The 18,288-nt window shown below is 44.4% G+C and overlaps 1 protein-coding gene across 1 annotated transcript in view; it reads right to left on the bottom strand.

Annotated features, from left to right (window-relative positions):
* Positions 1-3,120: 3,120 nt before the first annotated feature.
* The window catches only part of LOC106820732 (probable phospholipid-transporting ATPase IIB), a 34,956-nt gene continuing 19,788 nt past the window's right edge, over positions 3,121-18,288 (bottom strand). Inside the window, exons 16-23 of the mRNA XM_014825272.1 lie at positions 13,969-14,139; positions 13,100-13,288; positions 11,131-11,340; positions 9,027-9,115; positions 8,521-8,652; positions 5,493-5,659; positions 4,954-5,157; positions 3,121-3,570 (exon numbers count right to left, since the gene is read on the bottom strand). Of these exons, the coding sequence (XP_014680758.1) occupies positions 3,437-3,570; positions 4,954-5,157; positions 5,493-5,659; positions 8,521-8,652; positions 9,027-9,115; positions 11,131-11,340; positions 13,100-13,288; positions 13,969-14,139 (1,296 nt within the window). The 3' untranslated portion in view covers positions 3,121-3,436. The remainder of the gene's footprint in view (positions 3,571-4,953; positions 5,158-5,492; positions 5,660-8,520; positions 8,653-9,026; positions 9,116-11,130; positions 11,341-13,099; positions 13,289-13,968; positions 14,140-18,288) is intronic.

The raw sequence follows: 18,288 nt of genomic DNA, 5'->3' as shown, positions 1-18,288 counted from the left end.
TTTGAATTTTTTTTTCTTTATTAATTCTTGTAACGCGTGTCTGGCTGTGTACTTTGCAGCTGAGATCCTGTGCACGCGATCATACGCGCACACCTTCATTTGTGCGTCTTTGTATAACTCCATTGTTATCAGTCCAGTTGTTGTCAGGGATGGTGAGTAATTGAAGTCTTTGATCGACCGATGGGATGACATGCCCTGCATTGAAGGGGGCACGGCCGAAGGTCTTTGCCCACATGGTTCTTTTTCCACTTGATCAGGTGGTATGGGTACTTTCCTGTTTTTATAGTGTAATGTTAGTTAATTGTTTATGGTTAATGTTGTGTGTTTGGATAAATAGATCAAGAAAGTGAAGATAGATGAAGATGGATGTGTGCGCCCTTGAAAGGCCATTGACATTTCATTAAAATTGCAGTGTAGGCCCAGCGAACAGAATACGTCTACTGCATCTTCTGCATGTCGTACGAGGCGACTAAAAGAAGTTGGTGCACCCTAATATAAGTCGATTGTTTTTCCGGTTGGTATTAGGCAATCGGTTGGTGTTAGGTAAATGTGTCATAAGGAAAAAGAAATTGTTTAATGTTCGTTAATCGTTTATGTTTAATGTTGTGTGTTTATATGTTTGCTGTGTTTTAGAACTACACTTTGTGACATCAAGTCACGAAAGTAAATTGCGATGGGAGTGGTGTAACAGTGCCCAGTTAATATGTAGTAATTAGAAAATGTTGATTGGTAAAGTATATAATTATGTGTATGCAATAAGCCAACACCCAGGATGTCAGTTTCTAACTGCGTAGACACCGGACCTGTGTAGAATTCTTAGAATACAGGATGTGCGCATTTGTAACCTAGCACACGTGAGTAGAACATGATTTTGTAAAATGTCAACTCGATCTTACACCTGTTAACTTGATCTTAGGCGAGAGCCTACACACGTGTAAATCGCATGGTCCCGCACGTGCATAGAGTAAGATGACGTCACCTGGCTGGTTGTATATATACGACACACCTTGGAAGCGGAAAGGGGGTTCTCTCTCCTTGTACGCACGCATATATCGACGGTGTTGAAAAGAATGACAGACGGACTCAAAGACTGACGGACAGACTCAGAAACTGACAGATGTACAGACGGACGAACAAAAAGAAGCATATATTGTGTTGATACCTTTTCTGGAGTCTTTGTTCACGATTGTACTGTGAGCAACAATAAATTACTATGCGTGGAAAACTCATTCATGGATTTGTGTTTAATCATTAGTATTATCTACGCTACTACGCCGCACCAAACACAGAACATTATCTGACATCTCCTTCAAGCTCACCGCAAACACGAAACAAGACTACGGGTAAAGAACAGTTAATAACACAATGCAAGATGAAGAACAATATCTAACTATATGATCACATCAACTATCTACACGAACTGAAACGTAATACGACCCATTACACTAGTTATTATTTATTCGTTTAACAAAGTTACTTGAGAATAAAATCTAATTTAAACTAGGCCTATAGTTGCCGCGAGATGGCACGTGCAAGTGTAATCAATAATCAAAGATGGCATCGCCCTTCTAGCTCCCTGGGGAGTTCCTGAAATCCTACAGGCTAAAATCCAAGTAAGTATATTCAGGCAGGCGATAATTTCGCTCAGCTGTGAGTTAACACATGTGCATTGCAGGTTGGCAGGCAACAATTATGATTAGAAGCGTGCCAGCCATGGGCTGCCCCGTGTTTTTGCTTACCCACGCAAGCATTCACTGATTCAGCATTCAGAGTGCTATAGACAGACTGCTTTAGAAAATAATATGATCTAAGGAGCGTAAACTTTGTTCAACAAACATTTACCTTTGCAATTAAACTGTGCAACTGTAGCCTCACATTCACACAGGTATGGGCTCTAATAATAGCAAAAGCAGTTCAGTCCTTTGTTAACAGTCAACAAATCAATGTTTAACCTTCCTCTTGAGGGTCAAAAGATTATCCGACACTTACTCTTCGCATGTCAGCGGAAAGTACATTTCATGGTCCTTTCAATAAAGCCATAAAAATGGTAGGTCACCGCTGAAACAAAATTCAATCGCTCCGTCAGACCATGTCCTCAGAAAATGTCTAAAATCTGCCGTGCCCCATTTATCTTTGACTTGTGACCTCCAATTTCGGCACAGTGATGTCTTTTCCTACCATGATGCTATACACCGACTATCACGAGCCTAGGTCAAGCGGTTTAGATTTGTGCCGCAATTCTGCATTTCCTCCCTATACCTTAAGTTAAGGAGGAAATGTTCCCCCTTCTTTTACACCTCTTGACCTTTGACCTCTGACCCCCAGCTTCGACATCCCAACTCGTTTTCGGATTACCCCCCCACGTCCCGAATATCGTGACCGTACGTCGAGCAGTTAAGATTTGTGCCCAACTGTTGACGCACGCACGGGGGGACAATCATGCAATTCTACAAGCTGCATCTGACTTTGTCAGATGAGCTAAAAATCCAGGAACATATGTGTCAAACTCCTTTATGATGATTTACTCCTGATACATACATACACACGCACACGCACACACACACACACACACCAGTGTTGTAGGCATCGAGGCCGGTCTTGGCCTCGAGACCGTTTTCCTTGGTCTCGGTCTCGGTCTTGGCCTCGGAGTGCAACGACTCTGACTCGGACTCGTACTCAAGCCCTCCGGACTCAAGGACTCGGGTCGAGGCCGGCTCGAGGCCACTACATACATAGTACACAACTGTACATATTGTAACACACAGTTTACAACAATTTAAAACTAAAACTCCTAGGTTTTCTAGATACACGGCCTAATCTTGTAACGTTTTCAATGGCTCGATTAAGATCTTGTCCCTTTGGTTTGAATCTGCTGTCACTTCGTTCCTTTGCGTTTTTTCTACCACTTCTTTCTTTTCTTCTACCACTTCGAAGGTACTAGCACTCTCTCATTTGGTTCAACAAGCCGTGTCATTCTCGTAAAACACAAATGGATCCGTTACTTTGACACGTTTCGTATGACTCATGTCTCTGTGTTTTCGGCTGACTATACACTTTCGAATGTCTACGATGCACTGTTGCGATTTTTTCCCTTTTTTCCCTTTTTTTGGACTCGACTACAACACTGCCACACACACACAAAGATAGATAGATGGATAGAGGATTTGATTGATTTGGGAGCATATATTATTTACACTCATAATAGTGATTCATTATATTCCATAGAGATCCACCCAACATTAGTTCATAACCTATGTACATCAATAAATAAATTCCTCACATAGCTAACCTCGACGCTAAATCGTAGCAAACCTACATCAAAGTAGTCCACGAAACAGATTCGGGATTGGCAGATATGTAACACGACATTCACATTCAGGCACACAGGTGGAGCTAGTGTTTGCATGCATCACTGAGGAAGACAGTTTAGCGACGACTAGGTCAACTTCTGGTAGCTGGGAGGCGAGAATCTCTTGCGCAAATATTTGAGTATGTAGAGTGGTAGACAGCTGACCAGTGTGATGCTTGTCACCTTCCATATGAAGTCCCACGTCGATATGAAAGATGCATCTGCCGGAGTAAAATGTGACAATGTAAAACCTAGAGAGCAACAATGTGGTGTGTATACCATCTCAACACTCACTTTACGAGCCCATCTATTAAAACTAGATGCAAAATAACTTATAGGCATAATAGGCCCATTGATTATGCAAAGTTGACGAATGCTACAGTAACTGGCACCTTGTGTAGTTAATAAGTACATTACCTTATAGCCAAACGCGTATTAGTTTGTACAATATCACTGCTAATTACTAAGCAAAGTCTAATTGAAATCCGTAAATCTGGTAATCTGGCGTCAACGCTAGATTGTTTGCCAAGCAAAATAGCCTCGAAACAGTTAGGTGATGTCACATGTTGCTACGGGTGTTGAGCAAAGAATTGTTTGTCCCGAGATGCTTATAACGACTAATGAGCTAGTAGAATGTATCTCTGCATGGGTGTATTCTCGGTATTGAGGCACAAGTAAATAACCGTGGGTGATAATGAACGGGTACCCACATGTCTTAAATTTCGGACACAGAGGTGTATTCGTTTGACCAATATATGTAAATACGCGTAGTGCAATCTGCTTTCCATGTTTAGTCTGTGGCCGTGGTTATTCCGCGATATCCCCATAGTATTGCCCCCCCCCCACAGCCTACTTGATTATCACGAGCGTCCGTGATTCATACGTGGATTCCACGTTCATTACAATCAGAGCTACTGTTACGTATGCAGTTACAGTACTGTACTATCGCTAGCATTGCGTACGGCCAAGCATGCATGCGAAAATGTCCGGTGCACTATAAATCTGTATTACACCCGTTTCACCGTATGCGGTTTTGAAACTGTAAACAAGTCAGTCAACTGATTTCTTGAACTGCAGATTTCAATTTGACATTTCTTAGTAACCAGCAGTGATATCGGACAAACTAATACGCGTTTGGCTATAAGGTAATGTACTTATTAACTACACAAGGTGCCAGTTACTGTAGCATTCGTCAACTTTGCATAATCAATGGGACTATTATTCTTTTAAACCAGTACTCAATCACATGAAATAATAAATCCTATGAATGCAAAATGAGTAAACACCCAATCTTCATTGGTCACACTAATATAACCAAGACATTTCACTGGGGTGGAAAGGGGGTGACATCCTCTCAGAATCACCTTTGTCCTTTGGCACAAACCTGTACAGCCATGTTTGTGCAATAAACCACTAAAAAACACGATGGTCAATACTGCCAACAAAACGCAACATATCCACACAAAAATATACATACCAAATGCATGAATCCATGCATTTTGCACGAGTTTCACACGGTTGAAACCTTAATTTGAACGGAAAATGACAAACAACCGGTTAGCCGAATCCCCACAGGTGGCGTCACGGTATACTCCCAAACTCACCGAAGTAGTCGTTGAGGATGACGAGTGAGAGCAGGTAGATGGCGAGGCTGAGCAGCTCACCGACGGCCATCGTCCAGTGCCAGCGGCGGATGGTGAGCGCAACCATGAGCAGCTCGGTGAGGATGAGGGCAGTGAACGTGATTGCGACGACGTGGATGAACTCCGCGTCAAACAGCAGGAACGCTCCGTACATGATGATGCCGCCTGCACGATGCCAGCGAGAGATAAACCACGTTAGTGCGCGGCTGCTGTGCATGCGGTATAGTAATCTACGTACTGGCTGGCTCGCTGGTATAGTATTACTGTAATGATAGCTGGTGGGAGGAGGTGGCCAACCTCCGCCGAAAGTAAGATAGCTTAGGGTGAGTTAGGATAAGGTAAGGGAACCCGTGATCTCATTATGCGAAGATATGATGTAATTTCAACTCTAATATTCCAAGGTAAAATGTCAAATGTAACAGTAAAGTTAGCATTAATCATTTGGGAACGAGTGAGTGTGAGTTTTACGTGCAATCCCATACCATCTAGTGTGCTCTCACCTTGATATATACTGATGAGCACCCAAATGAAAAAGGTTTTGAAAGACAGTGATCTTCCCTTCGTCAGCTCCTTGTAGAGTTCTGGGTAGGTGAGGGCCACCTCTGATGACACATCGGAGTCCAAAACGAGAGAGAACACGGGAAACATCGTGTACAGCGTGGAAAACCTGTCACAAACACACAAAAGGTGAAACAGCTGCCATGTTAAACACCTGTGAAACACTTTCGATCTTAAACACATGCGGTGCTTTAAACACCTGGGGCCGGTTTCACGAAGCGTAATTAAGTCCTTAATCATGATTAAATTACTAATCATGATTAACCTCCCGTAGTTAAATTGAAGTGACTGTTTCACAAAGCGTAATTAACTTTAATCATGATTAAGTTAATGACAATATTTAATTCTACTCAGGAGCATGATTAAATCCACTAATCATAATTAGTTGCTAGTACTAGTAGTAGTATGTATGTATAGTACTAGTACAGTAAGTAGGCTGCAGATTTTAGAATTGGAAATTGTACTTCCATTTTTTCCCAATGATATTTTAATTATCTAAGATTAGCTGTACTAATTTAGTAATTATAATTGCAAATTAATTCCTTTTCAGGTACTGTTTCGCAGGTACTTTTGCATTGTCCGCGATTTTGAATACAGTGTAATTCATGTTTAAGACGGCTAATTATGTGATTAGTTAAATATGTACTTAAATCGCTTCGTGAAACAGATACAGAAACAGAAACGGGAGGTTAATCATGATTAGTGATTTAATCATAATTAAAGTTAATCACGCTTCGTGAAACCGGCCCCTGATACTATAACAGGTATGGTTAAACAACTGACATGTTAATCACATGATGTTAAACACTTTATAGTAAACACATACATTGCCTAAACATTGGATAACTTACTATAATGTAACGTTGAATTAAAATTTTGATATAGAAATGATGAAGAAGAAATCCAAACTTGTGTGGTGACCTGAATAAACGTTAATATATGCTCGCACACAGTATGTCCATCTTGCACAAAGAATAAAAGGAGTGCGGCACTCCCCGACCACACCAGACCTCATCCAGCTTCATACATCTCATGACTCAGCCTCGCTACACGACGAACCTAACTCGAGTTAAATGTCTACAAGGCCTTTACTCGAGTTAGCATTAACCGAGTTACGCTTAACCTCGTCCCAGTCGATCGAGTAAGCTCAACTCGAGTAAGGCCCCGGTAGACACTAACTCGAGTACGAATAGTACATAATCCACAAGGCGGCAACACTTAGTCGATGTACGTAACGCCGTACGCACGCACGCCATGCACGGTACTGCACACCACGCACATAGCTCATTCACGCACATGTCCGTCACACGCACAGCATCGCACGATGGCACATGCTGCATGCACCACAGGCACGTGGTTACTGCCACAACACACGCACGTACTCACAGCACGCACAAACACACACGTGTACCGTGCACCCCCCCCCACTGCACGACGCCACGCACGCGGTACCGCACACAGCGCACACACACGCAGCGCACGCACTACACGGACTCCACGACGCATGCACGCACTGTAACTGCACACGCACATCACCACGTAGGTAACACACCACGCATGCACCCACGTGTACCGCACACGCACGCACGCACAGGACACACAACACGCACGTCTACGTGGCACATGCCACGCCGCACACACACACGCACACACGCCAAGCACGACTGTACTCACACGCACCACACACTCACGCACGCACGTGTCCGTGCACAACGCACGCATGCACACACGTGTAGGTAACCACCGCAGCACCGCGCACATGTGCAGATACGGTGACACGTGGTACGTATAACTGTACCACGCACGAGCACTCGACGCATGCAGTCACGCGCACGCACGCCACACACCATCAACGCACAGCACGGGCACGCACGCACACGTCTTCCGTGCAAGCACGCACGCAAACACTCATGCACGCACGTACCACACGCACCGCATGTGTACGTGCACACGCACGCATGCACGCACGGAGACAGCACTCACCACACGTGTACTGTCCATGCCACGCACGCACGCATCACTCACTGCATGCACACGCATGCAACGCACGTGTACCCCGTGCACACGCACCACGCAACCACGTGTACGACACACACACTACCACACACCGCCACGTACTTTGCAACATGCACGCACAGCACTCAGCACGCACTGTAACGTGCACACGCGACCAACGCACAACACGCACGCACGCACGTCTCAACGTCCACACCGCACGCACACTCCAGACTCATGCACGCACCGGTAACGTGCACACGCACGCGATGCACGCAACCGGTAAGGTACACACGCACCCACGCCACGCCATCACTCACCATCACTCCACGCATGCAGACGCACGTGCACGTGCACAGCATCTCACAGCACGCACCGAAACCGACTGTACATACACACGCACGCACGCATGCATAAGAAATCGGTAATAATCGCTATCGGGTGTTGTCGTGTAGACGCTACATAATTGCTAACTCGAGTTAACGCTTAACTCGAGTTAGCTTAACTCGAGTTAAGGTTCGTCGTGTAGACGAGGCTTCTGTCTCTCCCCATCTCTCCCCGTCTCTCTAATCTCTCTTCTATATATTACCCCCAAAACCTCTACATCCTGCGCGCACATCTCACCCGTTCTCCCAGACCGCGTCCTACCTCCATTTCACAATGACCCTAGAAACGCCCGACCTAAAACACGTGTACAATTCTCCAACAAGATGCGCGATGTTGTGTCTAGATAGACTATTACAAAAACAACCCCTAGTCTAACTCCACCGACTACTCTATGTAAACATCTGTAAAACATATGTTACAATAATATTGAGACCTGATACCTTTAAACTCATAATGTCAAATAATACGTCCAAATAACGAAGAATGCATGTTCACACAAAACACGTTTTTATAATGAATTGCATAATATTATAGATCATTATTCACTCGGAGGCATTGTCAGTAAGCCTATCCAAATGCAACTCTTACCCGACCATCAAGAAGCTGGGAAACATCTGTATGGAGACAAAATAGAAGACTGAGCAGAAGATGACTTGCATGGCTGAGATGATGAGACCCCGATGCATCACAAACTGACTTAGCGATGCAGAGCGCTTGTAGCTGTAAATAATGGCAACAGAACCAACAACACTAACACGTCCTCTTATGCACAGACAGCAGTAGTATGTAATTAAATGTGTGCATGCCTGTGTATGTGTCATGTATGTGATTTACCCAATTCGTGTAGTTACATGTATTGTTAGCTGTGTCATGGTTACCTGTATCGCTAGCTATGTTATGGTTACCTGATTTGTTATCAAATATATGGTTACCTCCATTGTTAAACAATTCATGTTCATGACTGCATAATTACCAGCCGTTCTAGTTACTTTCACGATTGCCTAGAAATATCCACTGCGAAAACGTTAACTTGTCTCAGAGAAGATACGTTTCTGGCTATTGTCCAACACATACACTTAGCATCTGTAACATACCTGTTTCTCCCGTGAACAAGGAGCAGTTTTGCAATGTGGCTGAACTGAATGATCGAGAAATCAGCAGCCAATGATGCTTGTTTCCCTTCCTGCAAGCAACAATCATTATAGAAGTCAAACCAAGTGTAATCGCAATGAGGATCAGTTTACAATCTATCAAGAGCGTATTAAGAAGGAGAGCGTACAACAGTGAAATGCTGAAACCATGCTGCAGTATTAGTCGAATTAATAAACTTTGCCCGTTTTATTTTGATGATTCTTTGTGGTATTATTGATCAGCTGTCCTACCTTGCTAATATAAAACAAACCGCTTGTCCCTACAATGCCTCTACGCTGAGATAATTAGCAGTGAAAATGTGGTATTTTCGCCAAAAACCGACTAGAGATACGTAGTTGCTGCAACTCTCTCTCGTTCTGGCGATAGCTTCGGGAAACCTCGCATGTTTCCGTCATTCATTGACAATGAAATTTCTTTTCCTTCTACTGTCTTTTCTCGCATTTCCAGTTATTGACGCAGCCATTACTCCACAAAAACGTCTTGTTATTTATCGCCATGGTGATGACCCGCCCCTTACGCTGGACGTGATGCGGCCATGATGCCGAGGCGCGCCGAGGATTGACAATTTGTGTCTTCCAATCACAGCGTACGCCGCACCCATTGAGGTACGGAATCGCCGATCTCGAGAACTAGGGCATTCTGCTAGGCTAGAACGGTTTCTTACGATAGAGTTTGGCACAAAAAAGAAAATAGCACGCCATTAAGCGCACTGCGCTACGTCCTTTTGTTGCATTAACGCATCTCCGTAATCGGAATAAGCCCCGCCTTCTTCGTTGATTGACACTGAATGGGGCATCAACGACGTGACCAGTTACTGCGTCTAGGTGTTTGGCGAGACTGTTTGCTTTTCGTAAGTAATGAAAGGCCCGGCCGATGCATTTTGCATCAAAGTGGAAAAATTCGGCATTTTGACCCGCTTTCGGAAGTGAACGAGTGCGTCACTCATTAAACATTGAAGTTTTTCTTAAAATGAAAGAATTCCGAAAATCCCTGACCGCGCTACTCGATTGTTTTAGCCAATGAACGTAGCTGTGTGTGTGCCGTCTTGCCCGCGCACTTTATGCTTGGCTTAGCGGGCCTCAAAATGGATATCGGAGGCAGGCACCTCGCAACACGCCTGTTTGTTTACATATAGCTTTGTGACATCAGGATGGGCGGTGTCGGGAGTTTTGCGATGATAACCTCGTAATTTCTCAGAATTTCTCAAGGTGCGTGGACACACTAAATAAACGGGCCCCTGAAGCAGCACTAAATAAACGGGATTCACTTTGCACTGACTTGCATTACTGTACAATGCGCGTTACATTGCGTTAATATACATGCATTATGTTACATCCGCCATGTCATGGTCGTAACAACATTCACCTTGCACTGACTTGATACAGAGTGTGCAAGACTATTTTCGATAGGTTAGATAGATAGATAGGTAGATAGATAGGTAGATAGGTAGATAGATAGATAGGTAGATAGATAGATAGATAGATCTAGGTAGATAGATAGATAGATAGCTAGATATATGGATAGATAAATAGATAGATAAATAGATAAATAGATTTATAGATAGATAGATAGATGGATGGGATGGATATTTATATAGATAGATAGATAGATATATTTTTGATAGGTTAGATAGATAAAAAGATAAATACATAGATAAATAGATAAATAGATTTATAGATTGATAGATAGATAGATAGATTGATGGATGGATGGATAGATATATTTTTGTGTATTTTTCTTTCAACCAAGTTGTCGTCATCCGAGCACTTTATTTCCTGGGCAACGCCGGGTGTCCTGCTAGTTATTGTATAAATTAGTATAAATAAGTCAATACTCAAGATAGCCAGAAATCGGGGCAGGCAGATAGATTAGGAGCAAGCAGGCACGAAAACTGATAAGAAGACAGATAGCAAGGCAGCAGGAAGGTAGGCATGCAAACAAGTAGACAGACATGGGAGCAGGCAAACCAGAAACTTAGCTTAGTAAGCGGGCCTACAGGCAGACAGACAGACAGGAAGCCGTGAGAGAGAGCGTAACGCGTGGCACCTTGCCGACGATGCCGATGCCAGCGTGCGCCGCCTGTATCATGCTGACGTCGTTGCCGCCGTCACCGATTGCACACGTCCGCTTGCCCGTGTGCGTCTTCAACAGACGCACGATGTCGGCCTTCTGCGTCGGTGAGCAACGGCAGCAGACAACTGCTGGACACTGACAGACAAGCTCCATGAATTCGTGCTCATAGTACTTAAGACACACCTGCAATAGTCATAATCCACTGATGAGAAAAGCGTTAGCGGTACATTCTTTACATATCACGAGAGGGATACTCTGGGGGATCTCACGGATTGGTTGTCAGTGTCTTGTGAATGAAAGTGTCAATGACACTGTAGCTCACCTTGGGTGTGATAGAAGAGGGAGGGGGGATATATAAAGCAAGAGTATATATGGGAGAACTCCCATTATATAGCATATCTCCCATTATATACTCTTGATAATGATACATGCATAAGTTTTGATGCAAAAATAAATGTTTCAGATCTGAAAGTCTGAAATCTTGATGAGAGATGGCGCTACGCCTAAATGATCACCATTTTGGTTTTCGAATATCGCGCAAATAAAAACAATAAAATATTCCAGTCAAATTACTGTAACGAAGAATCTAAAACACAATATTACACGTATATATGTATGATTGTAGAGTTGTTAACCAGTTAGACGAAATAAACGTAATAGGACGTTGTCATCTCTCCCATAGGAGTAACAACTGTTTTGGGGCTAGCCTTACACATTCATATACCAAAATTTAACAAAATCGAATGAATCTAGATGGCCATTTTAATTTTTGCCAAAAAGTGGGCGTGGCTCAAAACTAGGTCGACTGGCATGCTCCAACATAGGACGTTCAAATCTCTCCCATAGGAGTAACAACTGTATGCAATTTGAAACATGTGGGACAAACGGTTCTTGAGTTATCGTTGACCGTAGGCTGACACTGAAATGCATAGTGAAATTGCTAAAATCTACCTAATTTGCATAATTTCAACAACAAAAAATCAAAACCCGTGTGATATGTTTTAGGGCCAGTCCTTATTCATTCACATACCAGAAATTAGCAAAATCCGTTGAACCTAAACTGACTTATGGCCATTTCCATTTTTGCCAAAAAGTGGACTTGGCTCAAAAGTAGGTCGACTGGCGTGCTCCAAAATAGGACGTTCAAACCTCTCCCATAGGAGTAACATCTATATGCAATTTGAAACATGTGGGTCAAACGGTTCTTAAGTTATCTTGGACCGTAGCCAAATGTTGACGGACGGACGGATGTACGACGGACGACACCCCATGGCAATAGCTCACCTTGACGATGTCAAGGCGAGCTAAAAATGGTAATAATGTGACGTGTTAATCACCAATGCTTTACTCACCCTAGCCTTTGGCTCACTTGCCCTGCCCCTTGTCCAGATTTCCACCTCTGCCTGCACCATCACCCTCTATTCTGCCCCATCCCTTCCCACTGGTCACTACACTGCGACTCTGTCCCATCTCACACACCTGCCTACATTGCACAACATACCACACCACTGCACCACCTGTCCACAGCCCTGCCACCACCACAGCAACCCCAGTCTGCTGTTCCTGCTCCCACCCCCGCCTCACCACCACAGCAACCCCCGTCAGCTGTTCCTGCTCCCACCCCCGCCTCACCACCACAGCAACCCCCGTCAGCTGTTCCTGCTCCCACCCCCGCCTCACCACCACAGCAACCCCCGTCAGCTGTTCCTGCTCCCACCCCCGCCTCACCACCACAGCAACCCCCGTCTGCTGTTCCTGCTCCCACCCCCGCCTCACCACCACAGCCTCCCCTGCCCCCATCTCCGTACCAACCTGTTTGCTGTCCCTGCTCCCACCCCTGGCCTCACCACCACAACCGACCCTGCCCCCGTCCCAACCTGTTTTCTCTCCCTGCCTCACCACCACCGCCTTACCACCACCGCCCCTGCCCCACCCACTTTACCTCAAGGGACTCGCCCGTAATAACGAGGGCAGAGTCGCTGCGGCGGCGGAATGTGTTTAGCTGGAGGTGTGCGTCGGTGCGCGTCGCAACAGGCGCGAGCGTGTGCACGGTCTGAGAGCGAGACACGAGCCGCGAGCTTTTCGCAATGCATGTCGCCGTCTCCATCTTGTCACCTGTCAGCATCCACACCTGCCGTGACAAGATGTCGTCAACTGATTGATCATATCAGTTACTGATCTTAGTTACGCATCGCAGATTGTGCAGTTCTATTAATAATAATTGTAATATGTGACAAAAATACGTGTCCATATGTGCGTTCGTACGTAGGTACATATCTACAACGGCGTAGCCAGGATTAAATCTAAGGGGAGGCGGCAATAAGTTTGAGGGAGCGGAGCGACCAAGGAAGGGTGGGAGTGAGAGCTTTTTGCATTTTGATGTTGTTAATGGTGCAATTTGGTGCATGTTGTTGGCATGTTTTATCGACTTGGAACCGTCCTGCTGGTTTAAATAAGGTAGCAGTGTGTTGATGTAGATATTTTAACAAAACAAGGATATCATTTTTTTCACCTTCTAAATCTTAGGGGGGGGGGCGACCGCCCCCATTGCCCCCCCCCCTGGCTACGCCACTGCATATGTATGTATACATATGCATATTTTAGGTTAAATATTACTCTCTATTAAAATCATTATTATATGCTAATTAAAATAAAATATTTTTTGATAATAACATACTATTCTACATTACACATCATGTCCTAAATCATTTAAATTCTACACAAAAATTGTTCTAGACGAATCTTTCTAGACATTTACATTTGAAACATAAGTTGTGCTCATTGCGGACAAGCCGACGTTGTGCTGCGTACCTTGATGCCTGCATTGCGCAGCAGCTCGAGGGTCGGCCGCACATCCGTCTGCAGCTTGTCCTCGACGCCGGTGACACACAGCAGCTCCATGTCGCGCTCCAGCCCCTCGAGCACCGCCTGCACGTGTCCTGCACGATTCACGACGCTCACCTTCGCGTGGTGGTAGCGCGCCTGCAGCAACAGCGACATCCAATATACGCAGTGCTGGCGCATCGATTGGACACAAAAACTTGTGCGCATCATTAGGGTTTATTACCAAAGCATTGCTCCAAAACGCACAATCCGAACAAAATATAGTCTCACCTCATAGCGGATATATTACTGATTACACCATTTGGAAAGAATTGATGCTGTTATAGCATAGAAAAATGGAATTGAACATACTGTAACACCATGGCATATTTGATTATAGCGACAATGAATTTGCAAATGGCGCCTTAGCTTACCAACAAGTTACATCTGATTCTGTGTAGTTTATTGAAATTATTCTGTTTTTATTTTGAAATTGGCCGTTAGCTGGTGCTATCCATATACCAAGATATAGCAGCAGTAATCAAAACAAGTAATCAAAACTCGAATCATGCATGTTTTGGTGAATATAGCCAAGTACGAAGGTTCTAAGACATGTTAGCGTTATAGTCCATGAGCCAGACCCCCAAATTTCATCAATTGGTACCACCTGGGGTGGCAAATCCTCACTATATTTTTTTGAAAGGCCTATGTCCATAGATGAAAATAAAACATGAAGCAAGCCGAGCTGTATGAGACTCACAGCTTAATGGTAGAAATTGCCACTTGTATATGTGCACTCGTGGTGGAGCGGCAGGCGCCAATTATGGTGTAGGGGAAATATAAAATTGAATAATTTTGCAAGGAATGGACATACAGTGACAAATTACCCCTCAAAATGTTGGTATTTTTGTCCTCTACACTTTATATCCATTATATGCAAATCTGTTGTGTATGTAGGTCAGCAGAGGTCAAAGGGTCATGAAATTTGACCTCTGCTTAAAATCGGACCCCGTCAAAAAATGCCCTACAGAATCGTTACCAATGGTTATTTGTTGGTCTGAGTGTGTCTATTCTGAAGCAGAGATGTAGAAGTTGATTTATAGTAAAAAAAAGTTTTTTTGTTTTTCATTTACGCTATGGTATGCAATGAGTTTTGACATATTCTTAAAAATGCCCTATTTTGGCGCTAAAATAGGCCAAACATGCAAAAGTGAAATTCCTTGGAATTAGTTGATGAAATTTTGGAACTAAACCTTCCAAATGGTAATAGACATATTCCTGATACAATTATGAGTATGATAATGGTTCAGATGATGAAGAAGCTAACCAACACGCTGTCGAACATAGTCATGGTATAGCAACTTGCCATGGCACAACCTTGTCTATGTAATGTAATTGTAAATGTAAATGTAATTGTCTATGTATATGTAATGCTAACATAGGCCTAGTATACTGTAATCAAAACCTACTTATCCCTTTCACTTCTGAAGTTCTTTTACTTCATTTATTGACAATCATGTCAATACATCAGTATGACCTAAGTTGAGACAATTTTACATGGTGATACAAGGTAGCCCAAGACAGAGTGAATATTTATAGGGTATTGGGTATAAAATCATACCATGGTTGAACTATAACACGGGCCCCATTCAATACAAAACTGGGCAAGGACACGAACACGGAAAGTGACTGAGTGTTGAGGTCCAAGATCGAAAACGGGTTACAAAATCTGCAGCAAGAAGGTATAATCGAACCAGTCGAACAGTAAATGGGCAACACCCATCGTATCGGCAGTAAAGAAAAATGGACAAATCTGCATTTGTGGAGACTACCGCATGACACTGAACCCAGTTATGTGTGTAGATAAGTACCCACTACCAAGAATAGAAGACATCTTCGCTAGTTTGGCGGGTGGACAAAAATTCTCCAAGATTGACCTAACCCACGTGTATCACCAGATAGAAATGGAAGAGCAGTCGAAAAACATGCTGGTTATAAACACGCACAAGGGATTATTCCGTTACAACCGCCTAGTTTTTGGTGTGTCAAGTGCACCTTCACAGTGGCAGAGAGCGATTGGCCAGGTCCTACAGAACGTTCCATTCACACAATGTATGGTAGATGACATCATTGTGTCCGGTTGTTCGGATGATGAACACTTGAGCAACCTGAAGATGGTGTTTGAACGGTTGGAGTCATACGGACTTAAAGCAAACTTGGATAAATTAAAATTTTTCCAAGACAGAATCAGTTACTGTGAACACGAAATAGATGCACAAGGATTGCACAAGTCTCCCGAGAAGCTCCGAGCAGTGAGGGATACAAGGAGGCCTGAGAGCGTGACAGAGCTTCGTGCTTTTCTCGGTCTCGTAAATGATTACCACGGTTTCCTAGAGAACTTGTCGATAGTTGCGGCACCATTGCATGATCTGTTGCATGACGACAAACAGTGGGAATAGACCCCTCAGTGTGAAATGTCATTTCAGCAAATCAAGGACATGATATGCTCTGAAAAGGTACTGTGTCACTTTGATCCGTCACTGCGAATGAAGGTAGCGTGCGATGCATCACCATATGGCATTGGATGTGTACTCTCGCACGTGTGTCCCAACAACACAGAGAGACCGATAGCATTTGCGTCGCGAACGTTGAACAAAGCCGAGAAAGGGTACTCCCAAATAGACAAGGAAGCTTTGGCCTTGTATTGGGGTGTTCGGAAATTCAACGCGTACCTGTACGGACATAGGTTCACGCTTGTAACGGACCACAAGCCATTACCCGGTATATTTAACCCGTCCAAGGCACTACCCGTCATGACAGCTGCAAGACTGCAGAGGTATGCAGTGTTTTTGTCAAGTTACCAGTACGACATTGAGTACAAAAGCACCAAGAAGCATTTGAATGCTGACACACTCTCGCGACTTTCACTGGCGGAAGTGGATACATTCGAAGGAGACAGTGACCCAGTTGAAATTTTCTATACCACACATTGGGAGGGCATTCCAGTGTCGTGTGAGAAAATCTGAACAGAAACGAGACGTGATCCAGTTTTGTCACAATTGTTGGATTTTGTCATGAGCGGACATTTTCCTGATCAAAAGAACAGCGATTTGCACTTGGCAAATTTCTTGGCACGCAAGGACGAGCTGAATGTGCATCAAGGGTGTCTTATGTGGGGAAACAGGGTGATTGTCCCTGAATCGCTGCGATCCAGAGTTCTGGACGAGATACATTCGTGGCATGTTGGCATTGTCAAGATGAAAATGCTATCGCGCTCCTATGTGTGGTGGCCACACATTGACAGAGACATTGAGACAATGTGCAAAGCATGTAGGGGGTGCGTCTCAAGGCAGAACACACTGCCAGCTTCACCTGTTCACCTGTGGAGTTTGCCTGGAGCACCTTGGTATGGGTTACATATCGATTTTGCAGGCCCGTTGGAAGGGGTGATGTTTCTGATAGTCGTAAATGCCTATTCGAAGTGGTCGGAAGTATTCCATACACAGAGTACAACTAGCACAGCCACAATCAACCAACTGAGAACCCTCTTTGCACGTCAGGGGATTCCAGTTGAGCTTGTCTCGGACAATGGTCCTCAATTTCGTTCAGAAGAATTCAAGTAGTTCACGATGGCTAACACAATTCGTCATACGACGTCGGCGCTATTTCATCCGAGAACAAATGGCCAGGCAGAGCGTTTTGTCCAAACGTTCAAACGTGCCATGAAGGCAGCACAAGGCAGTTCTGTAAACCAGAGGCTGAACTGTTTCCTATGGAAATATCGCATCACACCACATGCGATGACAAATAAATCGCCATCCATGCTGCTGTATGGACGCAACATACGAACACGTTTGGATGTGTTGAAGCCGAATCTGGCACACATAGTGTAACGTAAGCAGATGAGCATGAACACTCGAGATTCTGGTGTTCGGCGGCTGAAAGTGGGACAGACGGTGATTACACGTGATTATCGTATCCGGGGAAACATGTGGGTGCACGGGCAGATTCATTCCCAGACAGGCCCACTATCGACGTCGACGTACAAGGTCGACGTTGATGGTACTTTGTGGAGAAGACATCTGGATCAGTTAACATCGGCGAACATTAGTTCAGCAGCACCGCAGAATAGTACCATCCCGGAAATGTCATCTCCAGCGTTCATCTCTGCTGGTAGTCGAAACGCTGGTATGGGGGAGAGTGAGTCCAGTAATAAGAAGGCGACTCCAGCAGTGAGCAGCCCGGAGAAGACTCCAGCAGTGAGCAGCCCGGAGAAGACTCCAGCAGTGAGCAGCCCGGAGAAGACTC

Source organism: Priapulus caudatus, unplaced genomic scaffold, assembly GCF_000485595.1.
Source record: "Priapulus caudatus unplaced genomic scaffold, Priapulus_caudatus-5.0.1 Scaffold44, whole genome shotgun sequence".
In the NCBI taxonomy this organism is placed as follows: domain Eukaryota; kingdom Metazoa; phylum Priapulida; class Priapulimorpha; order Priapulimorphida; family Priapulidae; genus Priapulus; species Priapulus caudatus.
Note: the sequence above shows the minus strand (reverse complement) of the source record. Positions and strands in the feature narration are given on the sequence as shown.